At 35.5% G+C, this 15,341-nt stretch overlaps 1 protein-coding gene across 1 annotated transcript in view; it reads right to left on the minus strand.

The window, feature by feature from the left end:
* The window catches only part of GRIN3A (glutamate ionotropic receptor NMDA type subunit 3A), a 210,801-nt gene that overhangs the window by 57,897 nt on the left and 137,563 nt on the right, over positions 1 to 15,341 (minus strand). The window contains exon 5 of the mRNA XM_051986557.1: positions 8,710 to 8,825. Within this exon, the coding sequence (XP_051842517.1) occupies positions 8,710 to 8,825 (116 nt within the window). The remainder of the gene's footprint in view (positions 1 to 8,709; positions 8,826 to 15,341) is intronic.

Here is a 15,341-nt window from a genome sequence, read left to right on the forward strand (position 1 = left end):
CAAGGCAGCTTAATACTCCATGTAAAGTAAAACTTTCTAATAATTTAGAGTTTATAAAAAGGGAGAATGGGATGATTGAGAAGAGAGTGGGTTTGACCTCTCTGGAGGTTTTTGCATGATTACTTGTCAGTGATTTTGTAGAATGTGGTCTTGATTAGATATGATTGAAGGTTCTTTACAATTCTGAGATTATGACCTAACAGCTCATGTTATTGTATATTTAACTCAGAGTTGTTTTGGTGACCAAATAAGATAATGCATTTTGTAAACTTTCAAGTGTTACCTAGATATTCATCATCACCATTGTCATCATGGTCATTTGGATGCAAAGGTCTTGAGTTTAAATCTGGTCTCTGCAGCTTATTGCTACCAAAAGTCATCCAACCTTCCTGTAAACCCTGTTCCCTCATCAATAAAATGAGGAGGTTTGACTTGAGTTCTCAAGTCATTTCCAACTTTAGGGCTTTGATATTAGTTAGTATTAAGTCCACATTCCAACTTCATAACAAGAAAGCTACTTTTAACAAGTTTCTTCTAAATTTTACCTGGACTTGTATAGCAGACAATTCCTGCCCTGATTATTACACCTGATGACGAATCTATTCTGGAATCATATATTGTGGTAGCCTAGAGTGGTAGCCTAGACTCAGTATGTGAAGAGAGAACTAAGTCTTTTAAAATGAATGCTTCCAAGGAGGCAATACTTATTCTAAAAATAAGCTTTCAGAACACTGTACAGATATTCAAATGTACTAGGAGAAAAGCTTCATCTAATGTACATTCATATTTGAAAAAACTGCCACATCAAAAGTGATAAATATTAAATCTCTCTACTTTATCACATCTCAGTTACACTGCAATTGACCTGGTAAAAATAGACCTCTATCCATTATCATCTGATATTCTAATTTGCTACACTATTACATTCAAAGCCAATGTTGAGATATTAGTGCTGTACTCTTGGCTCTTCTGCTGAATATCACCATTAAAGAGAATGGAAAGTAAAAATCTGAAGTCTGTGGTGGGGAGGGGGATACACAAATGAAACTTATTTTGGTTGGGGCATGGGGAAGTTTTATAAAACAGCAAAATTTTTGCTATAATTAGAACTAAAAAAAAACTTTAAAAAGAACTAAAAAGTAGACAATACTCCCTAAACTAATCTATTTATTTAGTGCTATACCAATCAGACTTCCAAGAAAATATTTTAATGATTTAGAAAAAATAACAACAAAATTCATATGGAACAATAAAAAGTCGAGAATCTCAAGGGAATTAATGAAAAAAAAATCAAATGAAGGTGGTCTAGCTGTACCTGATCTAAAATTATATTATAAAGCAGCAGTCACCAAAACCATCTGGTATTGGCTTAGAAATAGATTAGTTGATCAGTGGAAAAGGTTAGGTTCACAAGACAGAATAGTCAACTATAGCAATCTAGTGTTTGACAAAACCAAAGATTCTAAATTTTGGGATAAGATTTCATTATTTGATAAAAACTGCTGGATAACTGGAAATTAGTATGGCAGAAATTAGGCAAGGACCCACACTTAACACCACATACCAAGATAAGATCAAAATGGGTCCATGACCTAGGCATAAAGAACGAGATTATAAATAAGTTAGAGGAACATAGGATAGTTTATCTCTCAGACTTGTGGAGGAGAAAGAAATTTGTGACCAAAGATGAACTAGAGACCATTACCAATCACAAAATAGAAAATTTTGATTATATCAAATTAAAAAGCCTTTGTACAAACAGAACGAATGCAAACAAGATTAGTAGGGAAGTAACTAACTGGGAAAACATCTTTACAATTAAAGGTTCTGATAAAGGCCTCATTTCCAAAATATATAGAGAACTGACTCAAATTTATAAAAAATCAAGCCATTCTCCAATTGATAAATGGTCAAAGGATATGAACAGACAATTTTCAGATGAAGAAATTGAAACTATTACCACTCACATGAAAGAGTGTTCCAAATCACTATTGATCAGAGAAATGCAAATTAAGACAACTCTGAGATATCACTACACTCCTGTCAGATTGGCTAAGATGACAGGAAAAAACAATGATGAATGTTGGAGGGGATGCGGGAAAACGGGGACATTGATGCATTGTTGGTGGAGTTGTGAACGAATCCAGCCATTCTGGAGAGCGATCTGGAATTATGCCCAAAAAGTTATCAAACTGTGCATACCCTTTGATCCAACAGTGTTTCTATTGGGCTTATACCCCAAAGAGATACTAAAAAAGGAAGGGGACCTGTATGTGCCAAAATGTTTGTAGCAGCCCTGTTTGTAGTGGCTAGAAACTGGAAAATGAATGGATGCCCATCAATTGGAGAATGGCTGGGTAAATTGTGGTATATGAATGTTATGGAATATTATTGCTCTGTAAGGAATGACCAGCAGGATGAATACAGAGAGGCTTGGAGAGACCTACATGGACTGATGCTAAGTGAGATGAGCAGAACCAGGAGATCATTATACACTTCGACAACGATATTGTATGAGGATGTATTCTGATGGAAGTGGATTTCTCTGACAAAGAGACTTAACTGAGTTTCATTGGAGAAATGATGGACAGAAACAGCTACACCCAAAGAAGGAATACTGGGAAATGAATGTGAACTATTTGCATTTTTGATTTTCTTCCCGAGTTATTTTTACCTTCTGAATCCAATTCTCCCTGTGCAACAAGAGAACTGTTTGGTTCTGCAAATATGTATTGTATCTAGGATATACTGCAACATGTTTAGCATATATAGGACTGCTTGCCATCCTGGGGGGGGGGGAGGAGGGAGGGAGGGGGAAAAAACGAAACATAAGTGATTGCAAGGGATAATGTCGTGTAGAAATTATCCTGGCATGGATTCTGTCAATGCGAAGTTATTATTAAATAAAATAAAACTTTAAAAAGAACTAAAAAGTAGACAATACTCCCTAAACTAATCTATTTATTTAGTGCTATACCAATCAGACTTCCAAGAAAATATTTTAATGATTTAGAAAAAATAACAACAAAATTCATATGGAACAATAAAAAGTCGAGAATCTCAAGGGAATTAATGAAAAAAAAATCAAATGAAGGTGGTCTAGCTGTACCTGATCTAAAATTATATTATAAAGCAGCAGTCACCAAAACCATCTGGTATTGGCTTAGAAATAGATTAGTTGATCAGTGGAAAAGGTTAGGTTCACAAGACAGAATAGTCAACTATAGCAATCTAGTGTTTGACAAAACCAAAGATTCTAAATTTTGGGATAAGATTTCATTATTTGATAAAAACTGCTGGGATAACTGGAAATTAGTATGGCAGAAATTAGGCAAGGACCCACACTTAACACCACATACCAAGATAAGATCAAAATGGGTCCATGACCTAGGCATAAAGAACGAGATTATAAATAAGTTAGAGGAACATAGGATAGTTTATCTCTCAGACTTGTGGAGGAGAAAGAAATTTGTGACCAAAGATGAACTAGAGACCATTACCAATCACAAAATAGAAAATTTTGATTATATCAAATTAAAAAGCCTTTGTACAAACAGAACGAATGCAAACAAGATTAGTAGGGAAGTAACTAACTGGGAAAACATCTTTACAATTAAAGGTTCTGATAAAGGCCTCATTTCCAAAATATATAGAGAACTGACTCAAATTTATAAAAAATCAAGCCATTCTCCAATTGATAAATGGTCAAAGGATATGAACAGACAATTTTCAGATGAAGAAATTGAAACTATTACCACTCACATGAAAGAGTGTTCCAAATCACTATTGATCAGAGAAATGCAAATTAAGACAACTCTGAGATATCACTACACTCCTGTCAGATTGGCTAAGATGACAGGAAAAAACAATGATGAATGTTGGAGGGGATGCGGGAAAACGGGGACATTGATGCATTGTTGGTGGAGTTGTGAACGAATCCAGCCATTCTGGAGAGCGATCTGGAATTATGCCCAAAAAGTTATCAAACTGTGCATACCCTTTGATCCAACAGTGTTTCTATTGGGCTTATACCCCAAAGAGATACTAAAAAAGGAAGGGGACCTGTATGTGCCAAAATGTTTGTAGCAGCCCTGTTTGTAGTGGCTAGAAACTGGAAAATGAATGGATGCCCATCAATTGGAGAATGGCTGGGTAAATTGTGGTATATGAATGTTATGGAATATTATTGCTCTGTAAGGAATGACCAGCAGGATGAATACAGAGAGGCTTGGAGAGACCTACATGGACTGATGCTAAGTGAGATGAGCAGAACCAGGAGATCATTATACACTTCGACAACGATATTGTATGAGGATGTATTCTGATGGAAGTGGATTTCTCTGACAAAGAGACTTAACTGAGTTTCATTGGAGAAATGATGGACAGAAACAGCTACACCCAAAGAAGGAATACTGGAAAATGAATGTGAACTATTTGCATTTTTGATTTTCTTCCCGAGTTATTTTTACCTTCTGAATCCAATTCTCCCTGTGCAACAAGAGAACTGTTTGGTTCTGCAAATATGTATTGTATCTAGGATATACTGCAACATGTTTAGCATATATAGGACTGCTTGCCATCCTGGGGGGGGGGGAGGAGGGAGGGAGGGGGAAAAAACGAAACATAAGTGATTGCAAGGGATAATGTCGTGTAGAAATTATCCTGGCATGGATTCTGTCAATGCGAAGTTATTATTAAATAAAATAAAATTTATTATTAAAAAAAAAAAAAAAGAACTAAAAAGCAAAGGGTTTCATTTTCTTTCTCCATCATTTGCATTTAAAATTTGTCTGTTCTCAAGGACCAGAGGATGGCTCTTCTATTTGCCAGCTCCTTCTGGCATTCTGAATCACTTTCTTAATTACCATTAGTAGCTAGGAGCTGCTTTCAGAAATAGGCTGAATATATTTTCGTTAGATGAAGCAGAATAATATCCTCTAGCTTGAAAAACGAAGGTATCAGGTTATTTGGACAATTATAGGATCATGGACAGAGCTGTAAAGGTCCTATGGTCCATCAAGTCTAAGCCTTTCATTTTACAGATGAGAATAAGAGAAGTTAACTAACTTCCCCATAGCCATAGAGCCAGCAGAGTCTGAGGTGCATTGAAACTCAGGTGTCTACCAGATTACAAATCAAGTAATCTATTTATGCCATACTATCTACACAATGCTGATTCTAGGACAAGGAAGCAATTTCCAGAATATGATCTTGGTCACTTTCCTACAAATGAATTGGAAATTCTGTGTTAAGAGCAGTAGAAGTGTGTTTTGGTTCTGTTGATTTTACAAGTTAATAGTTCTGTGTTTACATCTGATTGGAAAATACCTGAAATATCTGAAATAACCTCTCAGATAACTAGGATTAACTTTGAATAAAAGAAAGATCCATTTAGTTTGGCAGACTTTCCATGACTTGCTATTTGCAGCCAATATGGAGAAAAGGTTCAGAATGTATTTTAATTGACAATGTTCAGATTTCAAAATATAGGTTCCCTTTTAAAGATGAAAAGAGAGAAAACCTAAAACAATTAGGATAAACTTGGGTGAATTACATAACCTGTTGGCCTCAGTTTACTAACCGAAAATATGGATGATTCTTATGGGCATTGAAACAAACCTGACTTAACAGAACATTGAGTTCTTTGATGGAATGTCATATATCATTATTGTTCATCTTCATTATCCTTGTTTCTTCTAGGACATTTATTGCTGCAATGCTTAACTTTGAGACATGTATTAATTTATCCTAACACTTCCTTTTCCAATTCCAGTGACTCTTCATTCCTCTGGTACATCAGATTCAATTTCACCCAAGACTTCCTGCAATTTCTTGAACATTTAACAGCTTTGATCCTCCCTTCTGCATACTTGCTTAAGAACAAAATCTACTTCTGAGGAACTTTTAAACCAAACTTAGCTATTGAGATTAGTTGTTTATTCAGTCAAATAAATCATTCTTCAAATTATGGGGGAAATTTAGAAGCAAGGTTATATTAATGGGTTAATATCTTTACACATCCATAAAACATACATCTGTATCTATCTAATGCAAATCAACATGCAACATATTGCATATTTTAATTAAGATATTTCATTCTCCTCCTGTTTTAGTGATTCCTGGTAATAATTTTTAATATTCTATAACCTTTATTAATTTTTTAGATGTTTTAGACTACTAGTTGTCTATTTAGTTAGTTGCATAAGTTACTATGAATCTAATGAAATTTTATTAATGAACTTTAGTTAATTAAAAATAATAAATTAAATAATTATTTGTTGAGTGTGTACTAATTTCTGTATTAGTTACTGTGGGAAACATAAAAGTATCAGATGGTATGGCCCTTTCATTCAAGGAGTTTACAAGTTGTTTATATTATATATAGTACTTTAAAACTTCTCAATGAAAATTCCACTGACTATTGAAATATAATATATTTAAGCCAAGGTCACTTTTTTCATGAGAATAGTAAATCAAAATATTGTAAAAATGGGTAATGGAAGCCTCTGTATAGTTTTTTACTTTACTCCATGCAATTGGAAAGAGGTCTCAAATTGACAGTTTTTTTTTTCTTTATTTCTTCATTTCAAACTAGGAACTAGCTATGTGAGCACTGGCAAGAAATGGTTCAGTTCTGAATTCCCCAGACCAGTGAAATGAAGGACTTTATATCTTCACAGATAGGTAAGATGCTAAGTGGGCCCATGTCAGATGTCACAAACATACTTTGTTACTTTTTTTGTGATCAACTCTTACCTTTTTGTGTAATTAACAACAAGAACTTATTTAGAAAGAGAGTATCTATTCTGAACTTCACTCATTAAGTTTTCATAAGAAGCCAACAATGAAAATAATAGTCTATTCTAACCTGCAGTCTTCTTGCTCATTCTTACAGAGGGTTGCAAGACCTTCCCATAAGGAATCACAGCATTCCACCATTGGAATGAACCATAGTGCATTTATTCCCTCTAAAAACAACATGGTGCCTAGAGATGATGTCAACTGCTAGACACAAAGTTTCAAGAGCACAGATGGGAATGTAAGCAGAAAACCGGTAGGGAGTTAATTAAAGCTACAGCGGCATCTGGTACTGAGCTAAAGCAGGGTGGAGCAATCTATATCACCCTTGCCTTCTTAGAAGTTAGGGTCACCTCCTTGAGCAAAAGAGACAGCTCGGTCAGATATAAGGCAGGTCATCATGCCCAACATGACTCACTCTCGCTGCTGATGGCAGAGGGACCACAATTACCTGGAGTAGAGAAATAAAATTGAAGTTTTTCCTTGTCCCCAGAGGCTCTACACATCAGGAATTTGTTGAGCCACACCAAAAAGAAAATTGGTTGTCCAGGTAATCTACCTTAAGTAGCTGCCTTAGGTTCTGCTTTAAACTGCTAAATCACTAGACCCATCAACTTTTTCTGCCTCTTTCATTTGTTGGGTACTAGGTTTGGAGAAGTTCTGGATTCATGGAAGGGTCATTTTGCCTTTGGAAATAGGAAAGAGATTGATTGCCTTTGGAGGAAGGCAAAGTGGAACAGCTTCCACTCTTGCCATGTGCCATCGATCACACACACACACACAAAGCCTGGGGCCAGCAAGCTGTTAGTGTGTTCAGGGGAGGGAGATACTGAAGCAAGCAAATTGGAGCCTGAATTGTCTTGATCTCAGGAAGCACAGTGGCTGGACACATTGTTCTAATTACACATTGATTGGTGGAGGGATCTCCCATTTAATATGCTGGATGAAGTTAAGGATTTCAGGCAGTAGTCTATTCAGTTCCATTGTATTGCACTGAGGCAAATGAGAATGACTAACTTGTAAACTCCTTGAAACTCCTACGTCATCTAGCCTAGCCTTTAGCACAGAGTCATAAATGTTTGTTGAATTGTTGGCTATACAGCTGTGTTTCTTTTAATGCTGCTGGCATAGAATGTAAGTCCTGGTAGATTATAAACTCTCTGAGGGCAAGGACTATGTCCAGGCAAGGAAGGAGGTGATAAGCAGAACAAAACCATCAGCAAAAAATACTTATCAATAGTCAGGAGGTAATACAACACTTCCAAGGGCTAAGGGGCACTGAAAGAGAGAATTGACTATGCAGTAACCTCAGAATTAATTTCAAAATGGGTGATTCATTTAATTTGTTAGCAAAGTACAAGTAGAAAAATTACCAGATTGAAAGTATGAAGACTTGGTTTATAGTCCAAACACTAGCACTTATTTCTGGATGACCTTGGGCAACACTTTTAAGTTTATTAGTCCTCTGTTTTTTCCTCTAAAAAATGAAAGATGATATTGAAGGTCCTATCTCGCTCATAAAATCTTTTTTTTTTTTTTTACAAACTTATTTACAAACTTAGAATGATCACAAGATCTGACTACTGAAGAAATCAGATCAACAAGGAGTAAAGTTATATCTAATACCTGTTAATTATTTCATCCTCTCCCCACTCCCAATTTTCTCCCTAGGCCTAGAGTGTAAGCATCAGCCTTTGAAGTGCTTTGCTTTTGGTTGACAGAATGAGTAAATGGTGCCCCAAAACAGTGCCTGCTCTAACAGCTTCTGAGATCAGTGGTTGAGGTAAATAAAATTAAAACAAGGGAAGAGGGATGCCTCTTTGCATCAAAGCTGATGTCTACATTGGTGACTTGCAAAGTTGGCAAGTCCAACATGTTCTCAATAAGAGCAAAATAACAACTGATTTATACCTTCAATGGCAAATGGTTTCCCCACTGTGAGCAGTTTGCAGTCAGCGTCAATGGACACTTCATAGTCAAGGAGTGCTTTGTCCATGATGAAGGCGTCCAGCTTCTCTGGATCATTCCTAGGGTTAAAACCAAAAGAAGACACCCCCCCACCCCATGAGTCATTAATAATCAGGGAACTACATACAGATCAGAGAGGGACAGAGGATCTTTGGGAATCAGGCTAGCTAGTGCTGAAGTTAACTCTCTTTACATCTCAACACACTAAAGGATATATACCAAGGACAGTAAATTCAGTGGGGATGAGATTTGAATTCCCCTTGCTCCAGGCTGGCATAAGGTAGTTCTTTCCATAGACTCAGGCAAAGAAGAGGTCGGAACTGCTTTGACCTTCTCTAATATGGTTCTTGATGGGACTCAGATCTGTTAGTTTACGAAGGGAGCCCTCATAAATCCATATGATTGAAATGGCGATCCTTATCAGGCATCAGCTTTATTGGAGACTTTGTAGGTCAGGTTGCCATTCTCTGGGAGGGTTAATGAGCAAGAAAGGATAAATAAAATCGTAGATCCTCTAGGAGAGATGGCTGCAAATGATTCATTATGATGGGTATTACAGTGTAGCAGATAGAATACTGGAAAGGGAGTTAGAACTGGATTTGAGTACTAACCCTTTCCTTTATGGACTGTGTGACTATGGCAAGCAACTTCAGTATTTTCATCTGTGCAAAGGGGAAATAATAGCTTTACTGTATCAAATACTAGCTATTATTATTCACAGATTTTGTTGTGAGGATGGTGATATAAGTAAAGCATATTATAATTGCAAAACACTATATAAATTCGTTATTGTTATTAATAATGTTTTTAGGCCAGTAAGATTGACTGAGTCAATTCAACAAACACTAAATGTATACCTTCTATATGTAGGATAGATAGATGAAAAATGGAATTTCATGTGCTCGAGTTGCTTATAATCTACTGGGGTGATATTAAATGTACACATAGATGGAATGCAAGGTAGAGTATTATAGGGACAAGGGAGAGATACGGACAATTCTCTAGAAATATTTAAAGTGGGAGTGGTTGCTTTCAACAAAGTGTAGGAGGAGGGGCAAAGTCCCATGGAAGAATATATGGAAAGTAGAGAAAGAATTCAACAGGCAGAGGTAAGGAAAGAATACATTTTCAACCCATTTGGAGAATAGCCCATTTGAATGTATGTAAGTGAGAGATGGCAGAAAAAGAATGGGAATACAATGTAGAGTACATGATGAGGAATAAGGTAAAATAAGAATAGAAGACCAGATCTAGAAAGACCTTGAGTACCAGGATAAGGAGTTTGAATTTTATACTATAGAACAGAGGTGTCAAACATGATCTGCAATAGTTCTGAGTATGATCAACAAGATGAAATATTTAACAAAATATGTAAATTTTATATATGTATACATATATACACTAAGTCGATATGTAGACAGTGGTAATCTTTATGTATTTATTAGTAGAGTAGCTTCTGTTTCTATTTGAGGGGATGATGATGGTAATTGTAATTGCAGATAACTTGATAGTATTTAGTGGCTAAATGAAGCACTAGAACAATTGTTTACTTCTAATACACAAGAAAAGTTGGATAATAATAATAATGATGGTGATGATAATGATAGTGATAATGCACTTTTGTATGGTATTTTAAGTTTTTTAAACATAGTCTTTTACAACAAATCTTCAAATATACATATATATTTTTCCATAGAGGAGGAGATTGACATATAGAGAGATTAAGTGACTTGCTCAGCCAGCAGATGGAAGGATTCAAAGTTGGAAATCCTTAGCTTAGGACCAGTACTCTTTAAACAATTCACTTCAGCAAGCCTTTATTAAATGCCCACACAAATGTAAGGCACATCCTGAGGATAAAAAACCAAAAAAGAAAAGCAGTCTTTGCCTTCTCTCAGAGGACTTTACATTCCTCTGAAAGAGAAAAATATAAAGAACTAAGTAAATATAAAACAATTTGACTCCAGAGAGCACTGGTAACTAGGAAGATCAGGAAAGGTTTTCCATTGGAAGTAACACATGTGCTCTCCCTTGAAGGAAGTCAAGATTTTTTTTTGAATTTTTAAGATTTTTAAGAGGAGGATGTGAGGATAGAGTGTATTCTAGGTATGAAGATAAGCTGTATAAAGACATGGCAATGGGAGATGGAATTCTGAGCTTAGAAAACAACAACAATTCAGCTAGAAGGCATCTCATATAAAGAGGAGTAATGTAAAACAAGTTTGGAAAGGTTTATTGGACTCACTCTGTGAAGGGCTATAAATGGCAAATAGAACAAGTAGTTATAATTTATGCTAGATGCAGTAGGGACCATTGAAGTTTTTTGAACAGGTGAATGACATGGTCAGATTTGTGCTTTAAGGATATCATTTTGGTTATTGTGTAGAGATTGAACCAGGAAAGAGAAAGGAAAACAATTATGAAGATATTATATTAGTCTAGGAAAGATGTGATATCAGATGGTGTAAATTTGTGGAAAGGGAAAGAGAAAGAAAAGGAAAAGGAAGAGAAGAGGAAAAGTAAAGGAAGGAAAAGAAATGGAAGGAAGGAGGAAAAAACCTTCATTGACATACAAACAGTCTCGAAGAAAACACCACCACACTCACTTTCCTGTGATTCCTCTTGGTGGTCAGAATATACCTGTTGGAGCTGGTCATAGTGGTCTTAGGGAAGGGCATTTTCAAGATCTTCCTGGAGGGGATGGGAAGAAGCAAGTCCTACTGACCTTCAAGCATGTGATTATTCATGAAACATAAAGCATGCATGAATTTATTTCAACATGGCAGCTTTTCCCAGCAATCTACTATGAAAAAACTTTATTCAGTGGACAAAGCATTTCTTCAGTGTTCCCAACATCTCCTCTCTTTCTATTTTCCTTCGTTGGTCCCTTCTACTCTTTATACTTAAAGGGTATTCTTTCAGTATAAAGTACATTCAAACTTCCTCTCTCAACCCCATATGTGTTTAGGGAAGAATTTGATAAATTCCAAATATGTTACATCTCCTAAGGAGAATTTGTATCTTTTGTATTTAGCTTAAGTCAAGAGAATGACTTTAGGTTTGTTAAACTGCAGACATTACCAACATAATTTTTTTTGGTGAGATATCAAGAGAAACTTCCTGGTGTTTGAAATCAAAGTTGGGAATCCTTAGCCTAGGACCTGCTTATTCTGCCCCGCTAGTCTGTCTTATACAGGAAAGACTTTCTTCAGACCACAAGCAAGGAAGGAGACATTATAAATATCTATATAGTATTGAAGTAGCATGGTATAATCAGAACAGCACTAAATTTGAGTCAGAAGATTTGGCTTCAAATTCTACTTCTCTTAGTTACTATTTGTGTGCCCTGGGCATTTAACCTGTCGAGGCCTCAGTTCCCTCATCTATAAAATAAGGGGGTTGAACTAGATGGCCTTGAAAGTCCCATTCAACCTAAATCTATGATGCTATAATCCTATCCACTTTTCTACTTGGCTATTTGAAAAATCAAGAATCTTTGAAGGTAAGGGAAAGGTCTCCAGAGTACAACTCACTTTGACTCCAATTCAGATAGAAGCCAGAGTTTATTGCAGCTTGGAGCAGAAATGATGCTTTTAAAAATAGGTATTTCCAGCTGCAGCTCATCTCCTGTGGGGTTATTGCTTTGAAACATAATAGAATCCTTGCAATAGAGTGAAGTTTTAGCAGAACAACTTTACTCAAACCAGAGGGTACTTGGAGCCTGAGAAGCACGTTTTACATCACAAAACACAGAACTAATTTGGACTTGCACTCTAGAAAACTAGTTACCATCACTCACTAATAAATTTGGGTTAAAATATTTTTAAAATTTAGTGATTTGATTGCAGTTTTGGGAACTGGTAAATCAAAAGCTTACCATTCTCCACAAACTTACAAATCCATAGGCTTTATTTAACCCTTTCTGTAAAATGGCAAGAATTTTAAAATTCTCTCCCCCTCCACTTGACAAAGAATGGTAAGAAATAATTAATGGACTCCCCTTCTCTTTTGTGGGTTGACAGAATATTCCTGCATAATCTAAGGCTAAAGGTCCAGCCAGTGGAAAAGGCAGTGGACTAAGTAGATAAGAACTGGATTTTGTCAATGACCTGATATTTCCTCTTGTGTAAAATAAGGAGCTTGATCTTGATGATATTTAAGATGCCTTTTAGGAATGACCTTTCATGGTTCTTGCACTAGCCTGTTTGGTCCATGGAACTGCAAATTATTAATGCTTTGAAGACCATTAAAGAACCCTCTATCTATTACAGGGGTTAAACTGAAAGAATTTTTTTCCCCTTATTTTTTTCTTCAGGCATCTCCCTTGCTCGCTTGTGATAGCACCTGATCTTAGAAATTGTTTCTTTGGGTGAAAGTGTTCTATCTTCAAGAATCCCATTTAAGCAATGCAAGTACTTCAGGGAAAAAATAACACAACCATTATTAGCCATAAAGACTCTAGAAGGGTTAAGTTTATGAGAAAGAAAATCAAACTAAACCAAAACAACCATTGTAATCTTAGAAAATGGAAATCTAGACTTTTAAGGATTTGGAAGCAGGACAGGCAAGTTTTGAAGGGAGAAAGAGTAGAGAGGAAGTTTATAACCTAGAATATGGAATGCTCCTTATGGAGGTGAGGCTACAATGTGATACTTTCATGGTCTTCTCAGGAAAATACTGAAATAGCAATGAGGTAAGAGTGTAATAGAAGACATCTGAAATCTGAATAGCAGAGAGAAGAAAAGATAGTAGCAAAGATGGAAAATAGCTAGAAGAGTTAGATTTGTAAGTTTATAGAGAATGGTTATAATCTAGCAGGCAACAGTTCAGGTAAACTTCTATTTACAATAAATATTTTAGTACCAATCGGTTACTTATAGATCAAATATTTTGAGAAATTAAGAGTAATAAAAAATTAGGGAAAAGCAATACTAAGATTGGCAAGTCTTGAGAAAACCTCACTTATGAGCTAGTCACACAATTAACTGTATGACAATTAGGCAGTTTTCAGAGGTGGTTTGTCACTTAACTATAAAAGCAAGTAGCAGAAGGCTGAAGAGCTCAGTTCTAATAGGAAGGTCAAGGAGGAATTTGCAAATGACTTGAAAAAAGAGTGTACAATGGGTTTCTTCCAGTGTCAAGTAGTTTCCTTCCATAAAATTTAGGCTGCCCTCACTATTAGAGAAGAAAATGAAAGATCTAGGGGAATAACTTTCTATTCTAGACCTTGGAAGAATGAAATATTCTTCTTAAGAATGACAGAAGTGATTCAGCAGGAAAACAAAGATGAAAAAGACTCCTATGGCAGGTGGTTGATGGATGAAACAATGAGACTCAGTAGGAAGGAAATGAGAACTACCAAACTTTTGAAGAATGTGATAATTCAAAGATTTTCTCTTAGGGTAGGGATCCTTGACTTGGGGTTTGTGAGCATGTGTTCCAAAAAAATTATTTTGATACCTGTGCTTCAAACTAACTGTTTCCTCTCTAATTCCATGTATTTTATTTTATGCTTTTAAAAACATTATTTTGAGAAAGGAGCATAGACTTTGCCAGACCTCCAAATGAGGTACAAAAAAGAGCATTAAGAACACTTGCCTTAGGGCATAGAAATAAACTTTCTGATAGTTTCTTGTACTCTGAAGAATGATTGTATAGAATGGTCAGGAATGAAAAAGGCAACTAATGATGATTTATAAGGACTCATTGAGGGGTACAAGTGACATATGCCAACTTTATATGGGAAATAAGGAGACAGATTTTTTTTTCCTTTGGGGTACATGTGGGATAAAATGGAGACATGTCAAAACTGACAAATTAATGCCCTCTGTTGTTGATTCATGTGGTAAAACTGCTATTTGCAGAATGAATCTAGGGAATACTTCTAGTGTTTGTGAAATAGAAAACCTCAGGGGTACTTGTGGTACTGTTATCACTGCTTTTAATTGAAAGTAGCAGTTTTAGAAAAGAAACACAAATTTAGGGAGTGAATAGGTAGTTAAGATTGTTTCTGAGAAGGTGATTTAGATTTCTAGATACCAAATTAAGATATACAAATTTATGTCTATCAGTCTATTTATCTCTTTATCATTATGGCTTCTTAGCCAGAGATGGAGTGCATGTAAAAAATGAGTAAGCATATATAGATATATATTTGTTTAGAGACATGAGTTTGGTTGAGAGTACATGGAGGCACCCACAAACATCTAATAAGCAGATTACTGTAGAAATATAGGTATAACAAAGGAAGAAGAATATTAGTGGACACATCTAATAACTTCCAGGAGACATTATTCAATTAGAATGCAGACAACAAAAGCCATGGCTTGAGATTTCTATGTACAAATGCACAATGTATTAGTAATAAATCCTGTGAACTAGAGATCTTACCACAAGGAAGTAAATTAAATATCATAGGTATGGCTGAGAATTTGTGTGATATTACTCATAACTAGACCATGTCTATGCAAATATATATTTTATTTAAAAATAAGAAAATAGAATGTTAAGATATCTTGATAACAATAATTTAGGAATCAGAAGATGAAGATATGATATGGAACATTTGAATTAAG

Source organism: Antechinus flavipes, chromosome 1, assembly GCF_016432865.1.
Source record: "Antechinus flavipes isolate AdamAnt ecotype Samford, QLD, Australia chromosome 1, AdamAnt_v2, whole genome shotgun sequence".
NCBI lineage: Eukaryota > Metazoa > Chordata > Mammalia > Dasyuromorphia > Dasyuridae > Antechinus > Antechinus flavipes.